Source organism: Equus quagga, chromosome 7, assembly GCF_021613505.1.
Source record: "Equus quagga isolate Etosha38 chromosome 7, UCLA_HA_Equagga_1.0, whole genome shotgun sequence".
NCBI classification, from domain to species: domain Eukaryota; kingdom Metazoa; phylum Chordata; class Mammalia; order Perissodactyla; family Equidae; genus Equus; species Equus quagga.
The window spans coordinates 83,366,138-83,392,369 of NC_060273.1; the positions used below are offsets into that span (position 1 = coordinate 83,366,138).

Here is a 26,232-nt window from a genome sequence, read left to right on the forward strand (position 1 = left end):
TGGGACAATTGGAAGAACTTGAACGAGGTCTGTGGGTTAGATGGTTGTAATATACTAATATTAATTTCCTGCTTTTTATTATTTTATTGGGGTTAAGTAAGAAAATACCATTATTTGTAGGAATTATGTATAAATTCTAAGTTATTTGGGGCATCATACCAGCAACTTAGTCTCAAATGGTTCAGGGAAAAAAGTGTTCTTTGTACTATTCTTGTAATTTTTCTACAAGTTTGAAATTATTTCAAAATAAAGGAAGACAATATTCATATCAGCATTATTTGCAATAGCCCCAGACTGGAAACCATACAAATGTTTATCAACAGTAAAATGGATAAATGAATTCTGGACTATTTGTGTAATGAAATGTTATATAGCAATAAAAATGAACAAACTATAGCCACATGCAACAACTTAGATGTGTCTCACAAATAAAGTATTGAATACATGAAGCCAAAAACAAAAGAATACATACTACATTATTGTATTTTCATAAAGTTCAAAAACAGGTAAAACTCATCTGTGGTGATAGAGGTCATGATAGTGGTTACCTGTGGGGAAAACAGTGATGGTGACTGGGAGAGGCATGAGGAGGGCCTCAGGTGTGCTAGCGATGTTCTGTTTCTTGACCTGCCTAGGAGTTAACACGTGTTATGTTCACTTTGTAATAATTCATTGAACTCTTATGATTTTCACATTTTTGTATATTTGTGTTATAATTTTTAGAAAAGTTTTAGACAGACTTGTGATAAATAGAAGGAAATGTGTAACTTTGAATGTTTCTATCAAAAGAGAATAACTGAAAATTAATGAACTAAACACCAACTGAAAACATTTTAAAAAGAACAGAATAAAACCAAAATAGAAGGAAATAATAACTATAAGAACAGAAATTAATGAAATGAAAAATTGAGTTATAATAGAGAATATAATACAATAGAGAGCAAAGCCACATGTTGATTTTTCTATAAGACTAGTAAAATTGACAAGCCTATGGTGAAATTGACCAAGACAAAAAAGGGAGGAGCTAGCCCCATGGCCTAGTGGTTAAGTTCCGTGTACTTCACTTTGGCGGCTGGGTTCAGTTCCCTGGCACAGACCTATACCACTTGTCAGCAGCCATGCTGTGGTGGCAACCCACATACAAAATAGAGGAAGATTTGCACAGCTGTTAGCTCAGGGCAGATCTTCCTCAGAGAAATGAAAAAAAGAAGAAGAAATGAAAAGGGAAAGGACAAATAAACAAGGTAACGAATGAGAATGGGGCCATAAGTACAGATGCAGGGGAAATAAAAACAAAAACAAAACAGTAAGAGAACATTGCCAGCAACTTTAGGCCAAGAAATTTGAAAATTTAGGTGAAATGGAAAAATTCCTATGAAATATTAGTTAAAACTGACTCAAAAATAGAAAACCTGAATGATCCTATAACCAATAAAGAAAAAGAATCAATCGTTAAAACCCCAGGGCCAGGGGCTGGGCCAGTGGCATAGTGATTAAGTTCACACACTCCACTTCAGCGGCCCAGGGTTTGCAAGTTTGGATCCTGGGAGTGCACCTAGTACCACTCATCAAGCCATACTGTGGCAGCATCCCACATAAAATAGAGGAAGATTGGTACAGATGTTAGCTCAGTGACAGTCTTCCTCACAAAAAAATAAAAATAAAAACCACCAAAAAACAACACACCCAGGGTCAGAGAGTTTAACAAATATGTTCTTCAAACATTTAAGGAAGAGATAATTCCTGAGTCATACAGCTCTTCCAGAGAACAGAAAAAGGGGAACATACCTCAACTCATTTTATGAGGCTAGAATGTAATCTCCATCAGGATAGGGGTATTTTTCTTTTGTTCATAATATTTCCAAGTGCCTAGAATACTGCCTTGTGCAGAGTGGGCACTCAAAAAAATTTTTGTCCAATGAATAAGTAACACATGGAATAGTCTTGAAACCAAAACCAGGTAAGGTCAGTAAAACAAGGAAAGTAACAGCCCAATCTCACTTATAAACGGCTACAAAAATCCTAAACACAGTATTAGCAAGCAAAATCTGGAATATATAAAAATTATAATATGTAACAACTAAATTGGGTTTATCCCAGAATATAAGGTTGATTAAGAAATCTGTTATTATGGTCTACTGCTCTAACAGATTAAGGGGGGGTAGTAAATGTTTATTTTAGTTTCCGCAGAAAAAAAGTATTTGATATAATTTGAGTATAGAGATATTTCTTGACATAAAAATCAAAAGAAAACAAAGAAAATTAGGATCGTATTTAACTATATTAAAATTTAGGGCTACTCTTCATCACAGAACACCTTTTAAAAAGTGAAAAGGCAAGGCACAACTGGGAACTTACATAATTTCATTATTATATCTAGAATGTATAGAAAATTTCTAAAAAAAAATCAATAAGGAAAAAGAAAACATATCCCCCCAAAATGAGTAAAGGACAGAATCAGATATTTCAGAAAAGCAGGAAGATGAATGGCCAATAAGATAAGAGCCTCAGCTTCATTAGTAAGCAGAGAAATGGAAATAAAAACCACAGATTCCAGTTCTCATTCTCACCTAATTGGCAAAAACTAATTGTCAACAGAGTGTTGGTGGGGATATGGAGCATTGGATCTCTTATACACTGCTGATGGGAGTGTACATTAGGACAACTAGTTTGGAAAATCTGGCATTATCTAGTAAAGTTATAGATGGGCACACCCTGTGCCCAACTGTTCCACTCCTTGCTGGTTGCCCTAGAGAAAGTCTTGCTCGTGGACTTGTTGACCTTAAAAAATAGACAGCGAGTTATGCCTCCAACAAAAATAGGTTTATTTGGGATCAACAAAGAATTGTAATTTGAGGTCTGCAACCAGGGTGAGCCACATGCAAGTCTCAGCAGCAAAGGGGAGGAACTCTTTTATAGAGGGGAAGAGGAAGTTGGGAGGGCTATTGTAAACCAAGAGTTGAGATGCAGTGGCTTTTCATTGGCTAAGTTAGGACAGTCTCTCATTGGCTGAGCTTCTTGCAGGTCAAGAAGAGGAAGTTTTTCTCTTCCTGTTGGGCTCTGCTATTGACATAGGGCATGAGAGCTTTCCCTTCTGGCCTTCTGACTCCAGTTTAAAGAGGTTTCTACTTATTTCCACAGTTTTCCCCTTTTGGTTGGGATCTTTCCCTGAAAGCATGGCTGATCAAGAGTCAGGTTTTTCAGGTTTTAGCAGCTTTTGTCCCTCAATGCCAGGAAAGATCTTTCCTGGGTGACCATGTCCCACATGGAAGGGAAAATGCACCAATTAGAAACCTGTTGTGGCCAGATTTGAGTGACAAGGAGGGGTAGAAGGGAGAACTCTCAGGCACTTTTTATCTAAAGTCTATATGTTATCAAGATCATAGACATTGGAGATCATCTAAAGCATTATGTCATCATAAAGGTTTGGCAGACAAATTTCCAACAGGCCTGGTCCAGATGTCTTGGAAAAGCTGTCTCATCAGATGTTGTCTGCTTCAATTCTGGGAAATCTTTACTTTTAAGTCACCAGCTGATGTGCAGGTCCAGTCAGGGTTTGGTGCTTTCTTTTGCTGTGTCATGTGAACCCAAGAGTCTATTCCCTGGAGTTTTGTGGCACGAGGGTTAGTAAACAGTACCTGATAGGGGCCTTTCCAGTGAGGTTGAAGAGAATCCTTCTAGAGGTATCTTTTCTGAGATGAAATCTCTAGGTTGCAAGGAGTGATGCTTAAGGTCTTTGTCTTCCTAGAGCACAATGTGAAAAGACTGCTCTACCAAAAGCTGGTTTTTTAAATAGAAGCAATTAAGTCTTTGCAATATTGCAATTTGCACTCCTTTTATCAGCTGTGGGTCAAAAGAGGCAAGAACCAAATGCATTGGGTGTCCTGTGACTATCTCAAAGGGTGATGGTTTATGAGTTACAAAGGGGGTGGATCTGAGATTTAGAAGGACCAATGGCAATTCTTTTGGCCAAGGTATTTGGAGAGTCTCTACAAATTTTGCCAATTGAGTCTTAATGTCATTAGCATGTTTGATTGAACCTGAGGATTGAGGGTGGTAAGCACAGTGAAAGTGTTGTAAAACCAGACAAAGAGCATAGACTTGAAGTGGGTTCCTTGATCACTATGAAGTTTGAGAGGAGTTCCCCAGGGAGGGATAATCTTTTCCAAAAGGACTTTAGCCACAGAAGAGGCAGTAGCCTCTCTGTAAGAGAAGGCTTTAGTCTGGTGAGAAAACATACAGACCATGACTGAAGCATATTTACATCCACGAGATGGGAGCAACTGTATGAAATCCACTTGCCAAACCTCAAATGGTCCATTAGGCAGTTAAAAATGTCCAGGAGCAGTACAAACAGGCTTCCCTGGGTTGTGTTTTGGACAAGAGGGACAAGTGAGGTAGGCAGTTTTTGTGGCCTTGTTAATTTCCCCCACCAATATCGATACGTGAATGCTATCATTTTGTCAGTAGACCAATGGTTTAAAGCATGTGTAATGGTTAGAAGTGGGAATTTTAGAGTCTCTGGTAGGACTGTGTTGTTATTCAGTCCTAACCAGAGCTTTCTCTTTTTATCAAACCAACAATTGTTGAATTTTTTAATCTTCTTTTTCCTTTTCTGAGGCCAATTGTTGGGCTTCTCTAGTCTTTTTTCCTAAGTTATCATTTGAGGAAATATCCCTTTGAACCATGACAGAGGTTTGGCTCTTGTTGGTTCCTTTAGGTGCTGAATTTCTTGCAGAAATATCAGCCCTCATTTCCTCCCCTCTTCTATTATTTTGGAGCAAATCCCAGACATCATATAATTCTTCCCTAAATATTTCAATATGTATCTCTAAAAGCTAAGGCCGCTTTTTACAAAGGTATAATTACATATCTTTATAATAGTTACCAATATTTTCTTAGTATCTTCAAATATGTAATCAGTATTCAAACTTCCATACAGTCTCATATTTTTAAATTCTGTTTCAATCAAGCCTCCGTTTCAATTTTTTTTTTTTTAATTGCTGATGGGCTACCCTGTGCAAGGCATTGAGTGAAGCTCTGTTGAACATGTTGGGGCTGAAGATCTCACTCTGAGTGAAGGGTAACTTGCTCACTCCATTGATGGGCTGAGAATCTAAACTTCTGTAGGTGGCTTGTGGAAACCAGCAGCCATTTCCACAGATGCCTGGTTTGTAAATCACTGATAACCATTTAACTCTGTAATAATGTTGTTTTTTGTCCTTTTTATAGACCTTGTGTAAAGAACTCCTGTAACATATCTTTCTTCTTAATACCCCACTCGATGGTTATATGCAGTTACTCAATATTTAGGCTTTGGCAGCCTAGAGCAATTATTTCATGAGGAGCCACCTTGATGACATGTGCCCAGTTCACATGGTCAAAATATGCTGTCCAGCTGCATTGTTTCCTGTGGTAGTAGGCATTGTAGGTGTCCTCTTCTGGTATTTGGGTGAGGCAGGAACCTGAGTAGTCTCACTTGAAGTCTTGTTGACACTGAGAACATGGCACTGCCTTAAATTATCATTTAGTACAAGACAGAGGACTCCTTCACCAGGTAGGACTGCTGGCTTCCTGCAGCTAAAACCCGGTGGTAGTCACTGACCTCATTGTCTTGACTATCGATAGGCAGGGTTAAAGGATGCAGCATGGACATGCAGCTTTCACCATCTGTTCTGCCCTTGAATTACAAATACATAAAGAATATGCATCACAACTGTATCATCAGGAAAAGGAGGTTAGAACTGCTTCTAGACCTGTACCATATTTTAGGTCCAACACTGTGTATGTTTATTTTGGCAAAAGTTTTGGGAGCAGAGGAAGTCATTGTTTGATCATTTCATTTGAATCTGACAATGTCACTGATATTACATATTTTTCCCTCGATGGTGCATAAGCTCAGCTATGTTCAATTATATTTCACTGTATTTGCTCTCAAGATGTAAATTCTGTTTAGTAGTATGGGAAATGGTCCCTGGGTTAAAATCTAGCTCATACTTTCAGTAACATCCTAATGCTATGGTGGGCGTTATGGGTTGAATTTTGTCCCCTAAAAATGTATGTGTTGAAGTTCTAACTCCCAGTACCTCAGAATGTGACCTCATGTGGAAATAGGGTCTTTACAGAAGTAATCAACTTAAGATGAGGTCATGAGGGTGGGCCCTAGTCCAATATGAATGGTGTCCTTGTAAAAAGGGGAAATTTGGCCTCAGACAGACATGCATGGAGGGAAGATGATGTAAAGAAACAGGGAGAACAACTTTTGAAGATGGAGGCAGAGCTTGGAATCATGCTGCCGCAATCCAGGGGACTTCTGGGGCTACCAGTGCTGGAAGAGGCAAGGATGATCCTTCCCCTGCAGGTTTCAGAGGGAGCTTGGCCCCATGGACACCTTGATTTGGAATCCTAGCCTCCAAAACTGTGAGACAATAAATTTCTGTTGTTCTAAGCCACCCAGCCTGTTGCGCTTTGTTGCAACAGGCACAGGAGACTAATACAGTGGGTAAAGTCCAACCTCTTAGGCATCTCACATAGTAACTTTCACACAGTGGTTGGCTGCCCTCAACATCCTCCTCACTGCCTTCCCTATGAACACCCTACCCTTATCTGCTCATGTGCAAAGGGTCTAGGATGCTTCCTACCTCCATGCTTTTGAACATGCTGGTCCCTCTACCTAAATTCCCTTCTCCCATTTCCCAAGCATTACTAATGCTTAGCTAATCTCTGGGGTCACTTCCTTTATAAGCTGTTTCTGACATCTGCCTTCCCCACCAGTGTCCCTAGGCAAAACTGAGTGTCCTTGTACGTCCCCTCTACGCTGTACCCAGAATGTTTTGACATTATTTTACACTTATTTGTTTATACACATCCATTCTCCTCTTCTGTGCTGTGAGCTCCTTGAGGGTAGAGCCATTCGATGTATACTAGCAAAGTCCCTGTACATAGACTGGCCAAAACGGGATTTTGCACAGCGAACAATGCACAGTTCCATTAACTATAAGCAATTTATCATAGATTTTATTCTTTTAAACATCTCTCATGCAAAGAGGTGGAGTAGAGTAGGTCAGGGCTGACCTCAAATGGTTGATGCATACAATTGATAATGGCTGAAGAGTACTCTTCCACATACTGAATTTGTGGCTGTTTTCAGCTTATTATTTTTGATGAGATTCATTCTTCTAATCAATCACACTTAGAAACTTTAGACTTTTCCATCAGATACTGTAAAGTCTAACAGCTCCAACCATCAAAGATATGTGTTTAGTGTCCACTTGGACCCTGATGTCCACTGACTGCTTCCTTCATTAGAGTGGTTCAGTAGAGACAGAAGGTAGATCAGTGGTTGCCTAGGGCTGGGGGGAGTGTGGGAAATGGGTAAATAGGGGAGGGGAGGTGACAGCTAAAGTGTGAGAGGTTTCCTTTTAGAGTTAGGAGAATGTTCTAAAGTTGATTGTGATGATGGTTGCAAAACTATGAATATACTGAAAGCCTTGAACTGTACACTTTAAAGGAGTGAATTGTATGGTATGTGAATTATAACTCAATAAAATCATTTTTAAAAATCTAGCTCACACTTTGAGATTCTTCTGTAGAAGAGAACCTCAGGGAAACAGAATATCATAATAATGATAATGAGTCACAGCTGTATTCAACAAACATTGGTGAATTGTATTTGAGTTGCCGGTCTGTTTCCTAACTAGATTATGAGCACTTGTATGTCAAAGAACCAAGTTTTCTTCATCTTTTATTCCCCAGGGCACTCAGTCCATGGCAGGGACTCAGTAAAGTAGAGCAGAGACAATGTGTATCTAAATAATAATAATAATAATACGAGGCAGAAAGTAGTTAGTGCTGAGAAAGAGGTGTGAGTGATCTGCAGGATACCAGAAGAGGGAAAGATGGCTTTCAGCTAGGGGAACTAAAACAATGTCAAGGGATGGTATCTCTTCACAGATAGATTGACAGATAGATTGAAATAAGAGCTATCACATATTGGATATTTATTATGTGCCAGGCACTGTGCTAAGCACTTTACGTGCTTAATCCAACTGAATCTTCCCAGCAACTCTATGAGAAAGGTACTAACATTATCCCCATTTTAGAGTTGAAGAAACTTGTGGCTCAGGCAAATTAAGTGATTTTATCAAAGTCACACAGCTGGTAGGTGACAGAGCCAGGATTCAATCCAGTCTGATGTGAAGGGAATGCTCTTAAACACTGGACTATATTGTCCTTTATTCTAGGAAGTTAATTCAGTGGTTCAATATTTGGAAAAACATAGACCATGTTCTAAAAACATTTGCTAGTTGATGTGGCTGGAGAATATGTGGAGAGTGGAGAGCAGGGGGAAATAAGGTTGTTCCAGTAAGTTAGGGACAAAGCTCAGAGAACTTGGAATGCCATACTGAGGAACTGGGGATTTTTGGAAGGTGAAGGAAGCATTAAGTGCCTGTTAGTGAAGTGGCAGGACTAGATATGTGCTTTAGGAAGACAACTCAGTGTGAAGGTGCAGGATGAGAGGCACAAAAACCAGTTAGGTGGCTATTGCAGTAGTGGTGATGGAGTGAAAAGGCATGCATAGCCCTGAGAATGTGTGATTTCCTCCTGCAAGCCTAGCTGGGATTGTTTCATCTTAAGAAAAGCAAAACATGTTCAAAACTCTAGATTCACAAAGAACGTAAATTAGGGAATAATTATTAGCTTTACAAAATGTGCTATGTTTGAAAGCTTTTAAAATAGAATTTGGTTTAGAGAATTTTTTGCACATAAATCTTTGGGAACTGCATAAACCAGCCTATGTTTATGTAACATTCTTTTTTTTTTTGCTTGAGGAAGATTGTCCCTGAGCTAATATCTGTGCCAGTCTTCCTCTATTTTGTATATGGGACACCACCACAGCATGGCTTGATGAGCGGTGTGTAGGTCTGCACCTAGGATCCAAACCCAGGGACCCCAGGCGGCAGCAGGGGAGCACACAAACTTAACCACTATGCCACCGGACTGGCCCCTATGTAACATTCTTAAAGGAACATTTGTCAATCAATCATTACAAAGGAATATGTATATATCCCTAAAAACGAAAACCCTTTTTTTACATGACTCTACTTTCTCTTCTTACCCTTATGAATGCCACTAAATGATACTATGTACATGTCCAATAAATTCCTAACATATTTCCAAAGAAACAGAAACCAACAGAATTAAGCACTGGAACTCGCATAGACTATTGCTTCTGGACTGTGCTCTGAATCTATAAGTAATTCCCTCGCCCACGGTGCTCGCTCTCATTCCTGAGCTGTGAGTGTAGCTCTGAGGCAATGAGTGATACCATGGCATTGGCTAATTACATGGAGTCTCCGCTTGTCCAAAGAGAGTCACTCATGAGGAGGCAGGCTCTCTAATTTTCCTTTCAGGGGGATTTCACCCCATGATTCCCCAACCTGAAGTTTCAAATAAACAAATAATAAGAATTAGGTTGACAGTTCTCACCACCTAGTTTCTGAGGTCTTATCAGAAACATGTCCTGTTGAGCCACAGAACCATGGGAATGCCAGGATTTCACATTTCTCCACTGGTCAATATCTTTCATTTGCTGCCTAAAACATGATCACCCAGATACTATGGAGTTATTATTTTCAAGTGCAGGAGTGATTATGTTAAAAATGAGTTCTTATCTTTTAGAGATACATATTGAATATTTATAGATGAAATTATATGATACCTAGGATTTGCTTCAAAATAGCACAGGATGGGGGAGGTAAGTGGGGGTGCAGGTAGAATAATAATGGCCATGAGTTGAAGATTTTTGAAGCTAGATAATGAGTGAGTGCATGGGGGATCATTTACTATTCACTATATAAATTAATTAATAATTATCAGCTTTTTGAAAGGTCTACTTTTGTGTATGTTTGAAATTATATGTAATTTTTAAATGATCTTTTTGTTTTTAAGATTGGCCTTGAGCTAGCATCTGTTGCCAATCTTTTTTTTTCCTTCTCCCCAAAGCCCCCCAGTACATAGTTGTATATTCTAGTTGTAGGTCCTTCTACTTCTTCTATATGGGACACCGCCTCAGTATGGCTTGATGACTGGTGCTAGGTCCGTGCCCAGGATCCGAACCAGTGAAACCCTGGGCTGCCAAAGCGGAGTGTGTGAACTTAACCACTTGGCCATGGGCCCAGCCCCCAAAATGATCATTTTTAAGGTAGAGGGCAGAATTAGCAATGTTTAGATTTTAAGTTGAGTATTGCAGTGAAAAAGGAGAAATACTGATGGATTGTTTCTTGAAAAATGTGCATGTCTGATAATTTCTCTTCTTAATGTGCAGAACACTGTCCAGTCCATCACTGTCTCCAAGCCTACACTAACTTTGTAGAACTGTGGTTAGTTTCCTGTGCATTTGCCTGGGCCTTTTATCTGTTTTCCTAGAGCTTTCTCACCTCTGGCTTGTCTCTTCCATTAGATTAGGAATCTCATCATGGCAGGACTTCCCATGTAACCAGCTCTTCATTCCAGGGCCCTGAGGACTATGGTTTCTCAAGAATGATAAAATGTTAACAATAAGATAGGAGCTCAAACAGTATAAGCCAATATTTTTCAAAAGGCTTGCAAAGGGATGCTGATTATCATCTGAGTTCAATTCAATCACCAACAGTGATTCCCTCTGAAGCTAGGGGGAATACATCATACTTTTTCTTCCTGTAAAACAGAAATGATCTAGTCTCAGTGTGGAGGGAGAAGGGAGAGGAGGAAAAAAGGAGGGAAACAGGGATGAGAATGGTAGCCATGTTCTCCAGTGACCCAGTGGTTGTTCCAAAATTTGTTCCCAAGTAGTAGGGACTGTGGACCTGTCCTCAGGGGGCTATGCCCACAACCCTAGGTCTGAGTCTTAGCAGTGTGGCTCCAACACAGCTCTAATTCTTCTGAGTAGGTGAAATTGCTGCCAGAAGTCTTCTGTGGCAACTGCAGGCCCTTTTCCTCTTTTAGCTTAGAGTTCTAGAAAATGTCATTGCTGAGAAAGGTCATAGCATCATTTTAAAGGTTATCCAAAGGCCCTGAATGTGCAGGGACTCGCTCCAGGTCATACAGTTATGCAGTAGGGCTCATACTAAAAGCCAGGTCTCAGTACTACAGGCCAATTCCCCACCTCCACCAATGTCCTAGAGATGTACTTTGGAGGTTTGTTTTGAAAATTTTAGTCTGATAGGAATCAAGGGATATGCTGAGTGCCCTGTTTAAGAACTGTAATATCTAGTTTTGGCTTTCAAAAGGAAGTTTGGGGGGGGGGGGTGGTTTACCTGTTAAGCAACCTGCTAAGATGGCTAAGTGACCCACTGTGGGGAGGAGGTGATGTCGTCAACCCTTTCTGGCCTCCACACTGAAACTGGAACTATGCTCTTGGTTAGGAAATAGAGGAGGAAGTCAAGCAGATTTATCATTGCCTAAGGAGCCTGGTATGCAGAGCTAGGATTCCCTAACTGTTGGTTGAGGGAACAGAAGGAAACTTTCTCATGCATGTGCTGGGCCCCAGCTAAGAAGGGCTGGGGAGCTGCTAGTTGTTGGGATGGACTGTACACTTAAGTTCTCTGAGGAGCTCCCCAAGAACCACAGTGATCACCTGTCTTCTCTGTCTGGCATTGTTCAAAACCTTTGGGAAGTTTTCTTTGGGAGAAACCTTTTTCTTTTTTTTCCCAAAGATTGGCACCTGGGCTAACAACTGTTGCCAATCTTTTTTTTTTTTTTTTTTTCTGCTTTATCTCCCCAAACCCCCCCGTACACAGTTGTATATCTTAGTTGCACGTCCTTCTAGTTGTGGGATGTGGGATGCCGCCTCAACGTGACCTGACGAGCGGTGCCATGTCCACGCCCAGGATCCGAACCTTGGGCCGCCGCAGCGGAGCGCATGAACTTAACCACTCGGCCACGGAGCTGGCCCCGGGAGAAACCTTTTATAGCACTTCTGCATAGATAATTAGCCAAAGTGGCTTTGATACAACAGGTAAGATTCGTCTACTTGAAAGGTTCTTCCACTAAATGGATATTAGCATTTAAGATTCCTCTTCCCTTAGCCACTTAAAAGTGGTTAAGAAAATGAGTAGTGAACAGGCTCACGCTCCAGGGGCTCAGGAGGGCAGCCAGGGCAGGTAATCTGAGCTCTTGGAATCCTAGACAGGCTTTCAACCCTCCTTTTCCCTCTAGAAAGAACTTGTTCAGTTGTTAAGAATAAAAATTCAGAGGGCTGGCCCCATGGCCGAGTGGTTAAGTTCGTGCGGGCGGCCCAGTGTTTCGTTGCTTCAAATCCTGGGCGCGGACATGGCACTGCTCATCAAACCATGCTGAGGCAGCGTCCCACATGCCACAACTAGAAGGACCCACAACGAAGAATATACAGGGGCTGGCCCCATGGCCGAGTGGTTAAGTTCGTGTGCTCTGCTGCAGGCGGCCCAGTGTTTCGTTGGTTCGAATCCTGGGTGCAGATATGGCACTGCTCATCAAACCACGCTGAGGCAGCGTCCCACATGCCACAACTAGAAGGACCCACAACGAGGAATATGTAACTGTGTACTGGGGGGCTTTGGGAAAAAAAAGGAAACAAATAAATCTTTAAAAAAAAAAAAGAAGAAGAATATACAACTATGTACTGGGGGGCTTTGGGGAGAAAAAGGAAAAAATAAAAATCTTTAAAAAAAAAGAATAAAAATTCAGGGCCGGCCCCGCAGCCGAGTGGTTAAGATTGCGTGCTCTGCTTCAGCGGTCCAGGGTTTCACCGGTTTGGATCCTGGGTGCGGACATGGCACCGCTCATCAAGCCATGCTGAGGCGGTATCCCACATGCCACAGCTAGAAGGCCCCACAACTAAAAACATACAACTATGTACCAGGGGCACTTTGGGGAGAAAAAGGAAAAATAAAAAAGTCTTTAAAAAAAAAAAAAGAAGAAAACTTCAGCTTGCTAGAGCATTTAGCTACTCTTCTGAAGTGTTACCAGATCTAAAAGGAACCTTGGCCTTTCCCTCCTTGCAGGCAAGTATGCCCCAAGGTCAGACTCTGCAAGGTCATCTGCTCTGTGCTCCTTGAAGGGCTCTGGACTGAGAAGTTCCCATCCTCCTGCCCATGGCCTAGTCCAGTCTGTTTCCTCTTTTGTCAAATACTTCATTAGGAGCCAACTCAAATCTTCCTTGCCTTAATTTGGGCCCATTTCTTGATTATTCATCTGGTGACACAACAACTTCTTGATCATTATTAAGTAGCTGCCCCTTGAAATTTTTTTATGAGCTTTGATCCTCTCAGAAGAAAGATACTTTTAAATCCAATAAACAAATACATAAATACGCAAACATGGCATACCTTAGACTTGGAATAAAGTAGGGAAGAGAGTAGGAAGAGTAGCCTGAGAATCCAAATCCAACCTGAGACCTTGCAGTGAGCCACAGGAGCCAATTCTGGTCTTTAGCATTCTTTTTTCCCACCCAGCTTTATTGATATACAATTGACATATAACATTGTATAAGTTTAAGGTGTACAATGTGTCAATTTGTTATACTTAAATATTGCAAAAATGATGACCACCATAGAGTTAGCTAACCACCTGCATCATGTCACATAATTACCATTTCTTTTTCGTGGTGAGAACATTTAAAATCTTCTCTTGGTCTCTATCATCTTAATGATAAATGAACAGGAGCCTGAGCTGCCACAGCAGGGAGAGCTGCTGACTCCGGATTCACATGGAGTAGAAGCCACCTCAGACCTTTTTAAAGGGAACATCAACAAGCCAATGATGTGAGTTAGTGATGTCTAGGATATAGGAATGAGGATCTAACGAGACACTGTGGGAACAGGCAGGCTTGAGGACCCTGAAGGGACGATGAATTTCTGGTGCAAGGGATGGAAGGAGGTGAAGCCATGATGGAGCCAACTGAGAAGAATAAGTCAGGCCCCACTGGATGGTGGATTCCTCGTTCTGGGTGAACAAGCCAGGCTGTTTGTGAATCTCTGGATCCTTCTTATCATCTCCAGGTTTTAACTTGTAATCCTCTTTCTGAATGCTAAGCTTATGTTATGGTTTTTATGTCACAGGCCCACTAATGGTCAATATTCTCCAGACCCTGATGTTTGTTAATGCACACGACTGATTTGTACTTTTGTTCCTCTGCATTGTTTCAAAGCCCACCTCCTTGCTTACTGACAATTGCACACAATAATGATAACAACTATGGTATTCAGTGTGGCTCGCATTGTTGCATGATTGGCTATTATCCACCCTTATTATAAGTACTGAAGCTTAGTTCTAACTTCACGAGTACAATCCAGAAACATAGTAATAGTTTGACTTCTGGGATCATCTTTCTTCCAGAAATCTCGTGAAAATGCCATTGATTTTTTTCCTAAAAAATAAAATTGTCTTCTGTCTCCTTATAGAAGTTCTTGTGATTATCCTCATTTGACAGCTGAGAAAACAGCATGAAAATAGCGCTTTCTTTATACCTTAGGTGTTTCACTTAGCTCCACATTCAGTTATTTTAGGAGGGTTTAGATGTATCTGAATGGTCACTAAGAATTTCTGATGGATTTTAAACCTGACCTGTTTAAAGGAGTTGTCCTAGATGGTTGAATCCAAGCCTGTCCAGGTGACCTTGAATGAGGATTGTCAGTTCTTCTATTTGTCTATCACAGGATGCTCACCAAGGGGCAAAGGGAGGATGGTTCAGTGCCAGATGTCCACCATTTGTGGCAAAGCCGCTCAGAGCTGCTGCCTTGTGGATATGAGGCCAATCACTTTACCTGTGTCCTGTGACAGCAACATAAAGGGAAAAGATGTTTCTCTGTCATCTCCACAACGATGTGAGCGAGTGAAATGCCTAGGCCCTTTGCCTTGCTGAAGAGGTGCCTTTTCTAATGTGCATAAAGACACCATATGGGCGAGAAGTTGTCTAAAGAGATTGCCACGCAAGTCCAAAATAGGTCACGCATGAGGCTGCTCATGGCAGCATTGTTTTGGGTAGTAGAAAGTTGGAAGCACAAGGGGTGCCCATTACTGGGGAACAGAGAGGCCAAATGTGTTGGGTGCACATAGTGGGGTACTCTGCAGCAGTCAGCAATGACGGACTGGATGAGCACGTAGCAACATGGATAGGTCTTAAAAACAAAGTATGGAGTGGAAAAGTAAGACAGAATGAGATCTATAACACAATGCTGTTGATGCAAACCAGACTACAACATACACTCCACATGAATATATACAAGCCAAAAAATATAATTAAACACATTAGAATGGTTGCTTGTGGTGGCGGAAGGACAGGAGTGAGGAGTGGGAATAGGAGGAAATACATGCACCCATGCATAAAACAAAGGAGCAGCCTTGTATGGACCAACTATAGTATAATGTGCCAGGAACTGAAAAGTGTGATTAATTTAACACTCCACACCTGAGGCCTAATAAGAACTATATGTATATATTAAGTGCCCTGAGCCTTGCCAATTGAGGCTTTCCTCAGTCCAGCTGTTGACCACCAGTATGGCTTGATCAGCATGATCACAGCTTTTTAATAATCTCATTGACAGAGATTTCTATCTAGACTTGAGTGAACTGCCCTGTAATATGCCTGCCTTTATCAAACTCAAGGATGTCTGATGCTATCCTGGTCCTTAAAATCCTTGGAAATTATCTTGCTTTATCTATATTATTTTCTTGATAGCCATAAACAGACACAAAAGCATTTACTTCCCTGGGGATTTGATCAAAGTATAAAAGCTATGTTAATGAAAAGTAGGGACTGCAAAGAAGGAAAGAAAACCCTCAATTCATCCCATCCCACATGCTCTTCTGAGACTTTGTCCCTGCCCCTGTAAAGGTGGAGTCGGATTCCACTCTCCTTGAGTCTGAGTGAGCTTGTGAATTGCTTGCAACCAACAGAACACAGCAAAAGCGATAATGTAATTTCTGAAGTTAGGACATAAAACGTGATACAGCATCCACCTTGTAAGCTGGAACACTTGCACTTGGAGCCCTAAGCTGCCATGTAAGAAGTCTGACTATCCTGAGCCCACCATGCTGTGAGGAAGCCATGGAGAGGCCATGTGTAGTGCTCTGTTCTGCTGTCCTAGTTTTTGAGTGCTCCAGACACCAGACATCAGATATGTGATTAAACAAGTCTTAGTTGCGTGTAGCTCCCAGTCGTGAACTTATCACGAGACTTTGAATCTGAGGCCCCAGACAGGTTGGAGCAGAGAGAAGCCAGCCCCACTGTGTACTTTTTGAATTCCTGCCACATAGAATCCATGAGCACAATAACCTGGAGCTTGTTTTATGCCACTAAGTCTGGGATGGTTTGTTATACAGCAATGGTAACTAAAAGACCCATTATCCACACCACCACCAAAAAGGGGAGCTATAAAAAAGGGAGAAACTGTTATAAATAAAATTTTTTTTAAATTATAAACTAAAAGAGATAGAAAAGATATATCAACAAATACAAATGACATTGTTTGGCTCCTGATTAGAATAAACCATTACAGAAAGACACTTAAGAAAATCAGGGCAATTTGACTTCTGACTGGATACTAGATGATATTAAGGAATTGTTAATTTTTAAGATGTGATACAGTGGTTATTGATAAAAGAGTCCTTAATTATTACAGATACATAGAGAATATTTAAATATGAAAGTATCTGTGATTTGTTCTAAATTGGCTGTAAAATGGAGATGAGGGAAGGGTGGAGTACAGATAAAACAAGATTGCCATGTGTTGATAATTGTTGAAACCAGGTGATAGGTACGTGGAGGTTTATTATATTATTATCTCTACTTTTGTGCATATTTGAAACTCTCTATAAGAAAAAATTTGACAGAAGAGAGAGTAGAGTGACTTACTTGTCCTCCGTCCCATTTTTTCAAGTCATAGGTATGTGCTAACAGGTGCCAATGGTTTAAATAGATTGCTCCTTTTATAAACATGACCTCTATGTACTCTTGCAGGCTTCTTGAGACCCAGGACCCTGCACCAATGTGGGGATTTCAGGCAAAGAAACGGACTAGCAGAGGAAAGCATACTCTTAGGCAAATGTTTTAGGCACTCCTCAAATCAGTATAATTCTTAGTGGCTAGAATTCCCCTTCAAGGTAGAATTCTGCTCCCTGACAATACCTAGTCCAGTACTAGGTACACACAGGGGCATCCATAAATTTCTGGAGAATTGATTTGAATTAAGAAACCTGATTGTTCAGGATTAATTCTTCAGCTTCCTCTGAAGCTCAGGTAGTGTTCAGTTTTGAACCTTGAACTATATTTGTCAGCAGAAAGATAGGCAAATAGGCTGCATGTTGCTATGCAGACAGTGTATTTTGGAAGGTCCTCTGTTTGGTTGTGGGTTCTCTCCCTTGAAGAAAGACTGTTAACTCATGCTGCAGCCTGCTGCTCTCTTCTTGGTTTTGTCTATGTCACTAAGCCCAAAATAGAAAGTTCTTTTACTGCAGAGCAGGGAAAGAGGTTTAAATTTATCAAGTCAAATAACAAAGGGTAGCCTTATACTGGCTTTTCCCGGGTAGGGGAGAAATAATGCCTGCTTCATCAAGGAGAAGGAGTGATCTGACACTGGCAGGGGCTGGGACCAGGAGACAAGCTTACACTGTGATGAGTTGGGCTTGTTTCCCATCCTGCATCCCCCCCCCCCCCCCCCCCCCCGCCTCCTTCCAAACATATCACCTCTTTTAGGACATGGGAAAGCAGCTCAGCCCCTAGGGAATCAACCAGAAATGTCACTGAAGTTAGACTGAGAACAATTCTCTGAGCCAAACTCCTTCTCTCTCAGCTTTTAGAGAAGTCAGTACCTTGCCACAAAGTTAAACAGCAGGGAGATATTATCTTTTCCTATCAAATGGTCAAAAATTTTAAATGATCCCTAGGGTTTGAAAGAGTTTGGAGAAATTGGCATTCTCATACATTGCTGGAGGGAAATAGACTGATCCAGTCAGATGGAGAGCAGCCTACAATGTGGATCCATGGTTTACTAGAGGATGTGGATCCGGAGGATCTCTCATCTACAGCTGGTGGGAGTGTAAAGTGGTTCCTTAGACAAACTCTAGCACGTGTACAACAGGGGAAGTAATGTGCATAGCAGCAGTGTGAGCAAGAGCTAAATCCTAGAAACAATGCACTTGCCCATCAGTGGAAGAGTGCATAATAAACCACGGTGTATTTATATTGGGGTATTTTACACCAGTTAAAATGACTACAGTGAAATGCAATGATATTGATGAATTTTAGGAAAGTAATATTAAGTAAAAAAGACAAGTCCTGAAAGATTACATACAGCAAGATATCCTTTTTACAAAGCTAAGACCAGATTTTAAACATTAGTCCTTAGGAAAATATACAGATACATATAAAAAGAAAAGCACGGAAATGATGTACGATTCAGGATGCTTCCCTTGGGTGGGGAGCACAGGGAGCTGGGGTGGAAGGCTTTATGGTTAAATACCGGTTATTGTTGAGGTCCTAGCTTTTGTTTCAGGTTGTGGATTCACAGGTACTGATTATGTTATTAAAACTACTGAATTACCACCTAAATTAACAAAATCTGGTCATCCAGTACCAATTATGAGAGTGACTCATGAACCAAGGATTATGGTTAATCCAATTCTGTGTACCTGACATTAAAACAAAACAAAACAAAAAACAAAAACAGAAGTGGTGTTCTTCACCACCAACAGTGGTGAAGTCTTTCCACTTCTAAGCGTTTATCTTAAGGGATAAACAGAGTTCCATAAAAAAACTGTGAACAAGGACATTTATCATGGTATTTATACACATAAAAATAGGAAATAATCTAAGTACCAAACTAAGGGGTGTGTTACATAAATTGAGTTACATCAATATGCTTGAAAACTAGGTAGTCTTTTAAAAATATTATTTTCTAAGAGTATTTAAGTTTATGGGAAAATACTCATGATATATCAGTTGAATAAAACAGGCTATAGAATAGACATACACAATATAAACCCAGTTTTTATTTCCCGTAAGTATATATATGCACACACACAAAAAGCTGGGAAGACTGTACATCAAAATGATGATAGCACTCATCCCTGGATGTTATGATTGTTTCTCCCGTAAACTTGTCAGTAGCTTGCAAATTTTCTATAGTGATCATTAATTCTTTTATAATCAGAAATAATTTTATTATAAAAATGTTAATAATAATAGCTAATGTAGATGGAATACTTGTTATGTGCTAAGAGCTTTGTATGGATTAATTTATTTAAAGTCTAAAATAACCCTATGAGGATGGTACTATTATGATTCCCATCTTACAGATGAAGATACTGAGGTTTAGGGGGTTAAATAACTTACATGAGGACACAGGTCATGAGAAGTAGCGCCTTGAATCGAGCTTCCAGAGGGCTCTTCAAAGGGTGGGCCCGATAGTAGGGTCTTGTTCTCCCTAATGTAGGGATGGCTGCCCCAGAGAGAAGGATCTCCCTGAGAACAGTACTGGGAACTGAACAGCAGCCTGATGTGGAACCTCCAATCCACACAGAGAAAAGAGGCCACCAAGGGGGGTCAGAGCCAGAGCCCACACAAGGTGGTTCAATGGTTCAAGCCAACCATTGAACATGGGGAGGGCAGACATGGGCGGGCCAGTGCGCCCAGCCTCTGAGGGTTCCTGATGAGTCCTTATGGAAAAGGAGATCCTGGTGATTAGAGAACTGATTGGAGAGCAGAGATGTTTTACTTATGGCTCTGGCCAGCTCTGACTCCACCACCACTGTAGGATTGGCATCCAGAGCTTCAGTGGAGAGGAGGAGGATGCCCTAGGGATGGGACAGAGCCAGGGACTTAGCTGCGGTTTCTTCTCATCACTCATGCTTTAAATATAAGCTCTGATGTGATCAAGGTGCCAGAGATAAAATGCCTTTCTCAAGCTAAACAGGCAGGATCTGGTATCCAATTTGGACCAGACAGTGGAAAGTAGACTCAGGAGGAAAAAATCCCTTGGCCTAAACACCAACACAAGGGAGTTGGAGAATTCGACACCTTAACATTGTAGAATAAACAAATGTAGGCAGGGTTTGCCATGTTTTCTTCAAAACATCTAGAATAGATATAATTTAAGAAGGAATGACTTAACAGTTACTTGTTCTCTTCTCAGCTGAAGAATTCTGGATTATCCTTCAAGATGTAGCTCAAGCATCAGCTTCTGTGGAAATACTTCCCGAGCTGTCCCAAGCAACAAGGCCACCCCTCTTCTGTACATGTTTAATAAATGATGTGTTTACCTGTCGGACTGTCTGTCTTCCCCTGCTGGAGCATAAGCTCACTGGACTGTGTTTTATATACCTTTAGGTTTTTGCTGCTTTGCCTGCATTTCTTCTCATCACCTCTCTCCCACATGCATCCCTATGCCTGCCTTATGGTAAGTGCTAATTAAATGTTGCTATTGGAACAGAGAGCTATAGAGGTTTGGTGTGTGGTCTTCTAGAATTCCCAGAGCTGGTGATCAAACCCCTTTTTGCTTCTCTGATACTTGAGAGAATCTGATGAAAGCTAAGAACCTTTCCCCAGAAAAAAAGCACATTCAAAATAAAATTCCCATCTGTACAGCCGTAAATACACCCCCCCACACACACAACACTTACGAATGAGTGCATGTAAAACTGGAGAAATCTGAATAAGATAGGTGGACGGTATCAATATCAATATCCTAGTTGTGATATTGTACTATAGTTTTGCAAGATGTTACCATTGGGAAACTGGAATCTCTCTGTATTATTTCTTACAACTGCATGTGAATTTAAAATTATCTCAATAAAAATTTCAATAAAAAAAAGAAAATTCCTATACATTATCCTTTGGGTGTTGATGGATCCCCCTGAATCTACCCATGAATCCTAATTTGAGAACTCCCCAATATAGCCCAATCTCTACATTGCTGGATGGGGAAACTGATGGGAAAGGATGTGCTCAAAATCATACAGATTGTTGGTGGCAGAAGTGGGGATGAGCCCAGCTCTTTTTTCTTTACACTAAAACTGGTTGCTGGGAGGAAGAGCGTGCTATCCACATTGTGTTGTTTACTTGATTTAAAGGCAAGACAAACCAATCAGAGAAACTGATATTCCCTGATGTGGGGGGAGGGCAGGGCAATTCATTTTCAGAATTGTTTGGTCTTTTTTTCTTCTCACTGCTTCCTAGGCTGCATGTGCTCAGCCTATGGATTGGGAAAGATCTCATTTCCAAGGAAGGTGGATTGGGAAGGTGTAGCTCAGGGACCAGCAACCTTTTTGATTCTGAGTGCCAAAAGAGGAGCCAAACCATGCCTATGGGTTATCCCAGCAGGCTGGACAAATGGAGGATTAGGAGAGAAAGAAAGAGAAGAAAAAGAAAGAGGTTACATCCAGAGAAAGAGAGCAGAGGGGCATGGTACAAGGTGAAGACAGTGGAGGGGATGGGATGGATGCATTTAGGGAGTAGGATGATGAGTTGGGCTGGACCACAGGCTGCTTACTAAGCTGCAAACTTTAAGGACACCAGTTATTGCTCTATCCTTGGAGACTGCTGGCATTGAAAGCATCAGATGGTCCAATGGTCAAGATCTTCCTTTCATGAAAATCACTTGTCATCTGATGCTAAATGCTTTCCAGTAGTTAACAGTTTGGGCCTGAAGCCAGACTGTCTAAGTTTGAATCCCAGCTCCTCTACTTACTAGTTATTTTACCTTAGACAAGTTACTTAATCCCTTTGTGCCTCAGTTTCATCATCTGTAAAATGAGGATAATAATAGTACCTGCCTCATAAGTTGTGAGGAATGATGTAATATATGTAAGGCACTTAGAAGAGTACCTGACACATAGTAAGTGCTTAATAAATGCAGGCCTTGGGGCTGGCCCAGTGGCACAGCAGTTAAGTACGCACGTTCCGCTTCGGTGGCCCAGGGCTCGCCGGTTCAGATCCCGGGTGCGGACATGGCAGCATTTGGCACGCCATGCTGTGGTAGGCGTCCCACATATAAAGTAGAGGAAGATGGGCATGGATGTTAGCTCAGGGCCAGCCTTCCTCAGCAAAAAGAGCAGGATTGGCAGCAGTTAGCTCAGGGCAAATCTTCCTCAAAAAAAAAAGAAATGCAGGCCTTATAATCGTTACTACTTGACAGAACCTCATTTCCTCTTGCTTGTTCTTCCAAAGATGGAGAAAACTGATTAGCATCCTTCCTCTAAGAACCAACCACCAAGCTGTAGGCACTAAATTACCCATCAGTTTTCTCTTTTCTGCACACACTCTTTGTTCCTTCTTTTGTTTGTGGACTCAACTCCATTACCATCCACAACAATCAGAATTTAAAGATGAGCACATAAGTACCTGGTATTCGAGGGGTCTCCCTGCCTGGTATTCCCTCTAACTGCTTAGGGAACAAACACTCCTGTGGGAGACAGTCTGTTTCTTTCCATAAGACAGGAGAGCAGAATGGCCCTATCTTTCTATGTTTGCAAATGAATTTCAAAGCACTAAACTTAGATCCCTCTGTGCTTACAAATTCACTTGCTTTGGGGAATCTGATTTCTAAATCTTGCCTGGAGTCACAAGCTAGAAGGTTGGTGAACTGGTTGCTCTGGAAAATAAAGAACAAAACATAAACAGATTTTCCGTCTGGCTCCCTGCAAAATGCCCCCCTCCTCCGCAGCGTTTCTGGGAGTCTCTAGGGAACACCTCACATGAGCTCACCAACAAGTCCTCCAATTCACACCCCTCTGCTCTGACAGGTGCGAGTTCTCTGTGCTGATCCATCAGACTCTGGGGGGCTCCTGCTAGTCTTCTGGGCACTCCCAATCAACAGAGACCTAGAGTCATCAGAGAAGACTCTTCAGAGGGTGTGGGGCTTGAACTGGTCTTGCATGACAAGTAGGGTTCACATAAATACAAGGGGCTATCTGGGGAGCAGTGACAGGCTGAGCAAGGAAGTGAAAGTAGGAATGGAATGGATGAGCATGGCATTGGTCTGCGAGAGTGAGAGGGCCTGCTGAGCTGAGGGGAGGAGCTTTTACCGAGATGGAAGGCAGGAGAACAGGCCATATTGAAATGCTGGGTGAGGAGGCCAGATGAGAAGGCCACAGGAGAGGTGAGACTTCTTTTCACAGGAAAGTGGGGGCCCTTGAGTAATATTCCAGGGCATAGTGGAATATTAAGCAGAAGTATTGGCTACATGTTCTTTGAGCCTGTGATTCCTCTAAGAAGTGCCTTGTCATGTTTACTCAGATATTATAAAGATTTTCTTTTCACAATTATAAAAGCAATATGTTTTCATTACAGAAAAATCAATAAATAAAAAGAAGAAAATAAAAAACAATCTCACTCACCAGGTGCAATTGCTGTTAAGACCTCACTGTGAATCTTTCTGAAGTCTCTTATAAGCATGTATTTATAGTGTATATTGAATAAAATTAGGGTTATATCATACTTGCTGTTTTATAAGGTACTTTTTTCACTTAATAATATATTGAGAATAGTGTCCTATGTCAATAAACGTACTTCTATGATAAGATTTTTAACAGCTGCAAAGTTGGTGACAGTATTCTTAAGGTTTACCTGGTGTTCTGGAGTGATGAACTTTGCCTTCCATTTCAGAGATTTTTTTTTTTTTCTGTAACAGAGAAAAACATTTCTACTGTAACTGAGAATGGTATCTGGATGGCACTGACATTACCAAGGGATGTGGCCATCTCTCTCTTTTTTTCTTTAGCCAAACTGCAATAGCTGGGTGAAGAACCTGTATTATATCTGTGGCAAAGTTCCTAGCCACAAAATCTTGGCCACATCTATAAAATTCTAATTCCAGGTGAAAGGGCAATGTAAGTTTAATTTTTCTGACAGCCACAAAGGAGAGGAACAGGGATAGATACCAATGAGTTGCAAGCCTCATTGCATTTCCTGGGTGCAGAAATCTTCTGGTGTTGGGCAGGCCCAGTTGGCCAGAGCCTGGCAGGCTTCTCATGGGTAGAACCACTAAGATGTTGACTAATCAGGTCTTTGTTTGGGGGCTTCAAGGGCTTAAAAGGCCTTGGTGCAAAGAGCATGTTATCAGATAAGGCATCCTTTTCAGATATAAGGTCCTGAGCCAATAGGAGCATAAGACTGACCAACTGTATAAATTCTTGGACTTATTCCTAAGTGACTTTCTCTCTACACAAGCCTTCTGAATATTTGCTTGATGGCAAGGGAAGAGGACAGGTGTCTTTTTGTTCCATCTTTCCCTCTCTTTCCTTGAATTTCCTCCTCCATCCCCACTTCATCAAATGGCTTTGTGTCTATATGATGTTTTAGATACCGTTATATTCTGTTTCCAAAGACTATTATGTTATTGAGAGGCTCCAAATGGCATTAGAGACCACTTAGGATCAGAGACCACTTAGAAATAATAATAATTGTAATATCTATTACTTACTGGAAGTTTATTATATACTGTTTGATGTTTTATATTCATAATTTCATTTAATTCTCAGAAGAACCTTATTATTTGGCTATTAAAATTATCCCCATTTTATAGATGTGAAAACTGAGACTCAGAAGTTAGGTAATTTGCCAAACTTCACACAACTAGGCAGTTGCAGAACCAGAATTCAAACCAGGTCCATCTGACTCTAGAGTCATTTCTTACCTGCATGGCTCTGCTTCCCATCTCCGTAAGTTTAGAAGTCAGGGAACTAGAAGGAACAACAACAACAAAATAAACCCAACACAAGGCCAAGAGAATTGTTGACAAGACACATCTCATTCCTTCTCCATGTTTAATGTCAATTTTTATACCTTGGCCGAGAGTGCCTATTATAAAGCTATTTGCTCAAGGTTGCCTTCCTCCTACCCCGCCCCCATCATCAGATGATTTTTATTTATAGCTATGTTTGAACATCATAGGCAACACTCAGACTCACTGTATACTGAATTTGCCATCTGAGCAAAGATTCTTCCTCAAAGCCTACTTGCTGTATTCACTCTCTGGTATTTGCCAAGAAATTAAAAGGACAGTTCTTTTGGTTTGCTTTTAACTTTTTGTTCCAAGTATTAGAATTGAGACAGTCAGGTCCAATTAGTTTAGACCAGATTAATCAAACCGATTTTTCAGATCCATTGGCTATTTTGAGTTCTAGAGAGTAAGGAAACATTTTAGATTTCATCTAAAGGAAAAGACATTCTGATTTAGTTCTGTATTATTTATAATCATGTATGCTTTACTTCACTGCTTGAATGCTAATAAGCACTTCCTAGAACTCATTCCTTAAGAAGTCATGGCATCTAATTATTTAGCAGGATGGCTTAAGTATATATAATTATATCTTCCCTCCATTTTGTAGTGGTGGTGAGCCAAGTAATCTGCATCAAGAGAAAATAAATAATACCTACATTAATGCCACCAACAAGGAGCTCACAGCACTTTGGAAAAACCCGCTCATTATAATCTTAGCATTATATTATATAATGCGATATATACGTGGTGCATATATATATATGGCATTATATATAGTGCTCAATATTTTTAATATACCAAACTAACATCATCCCCACCTTTCTAGATAAGAGAATTGAGGCAAAGGGAAATTATATTGACCATCTTCCATATTTGAGTCCTTGGAGGTCAGTTGTGTGAATGTGACTGACACCTTGCACTGGGAAGTTTGAAGTTTTAAATCCTGACCACTACCTTGCGCAAGTCGCTCTCTCTTCTAAGTGTCTGAGTGCTTCTTGCCCTATGAGACAGGACCAGTTCTCACACAGGTACAGGGCAACAGTGAAGAACAAGACAAGAAAGCACACTGGACGTGGCTTTATAGTCACCGCACTGAGTGATGATTTTTTTCCTCATTCATTCTACATGATCTCAACTCTTACTCCTTTATTACTTGGGGATGTCAACCACAAAACATGGCCAGAATTTGGGCTAAAAGAACTTTTTCCCAGCCCGGTAAATTAGGTATAATCCTTTTGGGGATTAGATCTGAGGTGCTTTCTTGTGGGCACGCCACTGATAAGGACGAAGGGAAGGCAAAATTGCAACTTCCAGCTGGGGAAGGCCAAGCCAGTCGGCCTCGCCAAGCTAGTTGTCTTGAATAAGACAATTTTCAGTTCCGCCACTGGCTGATCTGGACCTGCAGGGCCTTCTTCAGCCTGTTGGTCGGGATAACGCCCTGAGAGCTGCAGCGAGCACTCTTCTCCTGTACATCGCTGAGTGCTTGCGTGTGGAA

At 40.9% G+C, this 26,232-nt stretch overlaps 1 protein-coding gene across 4 annotated transcripts in view; it reads left to right on the forward strand.

Moving 5' to 3' along the window:
- Positions 1-20,550, forward strand: part of CDKL3 (cyclin dependent kinase like 3) — a 100,669-nt gene extending 80,119 nt beyond the window's left edge. For all 4 annotated transcript variants that reach the window (XM_046665506.1, XM_046665505.1, XM_046665507.1 and 1 more), the window contains one exon: positions 20,151-20,550. In XM_046665506.1, coding sequence (XP_046521462.1) covers positions 20,151-20,183 — 33 coding nt within the window. In that variant the 3' untranslated portion in view covers positions 20,184-20,550. The remainder of the gene's footprint in view (positions 1-20,150) is intronic.
- The last annotated feature ends 5,682 nt before the right edge of the window (positions 20,551-26,232 follow it).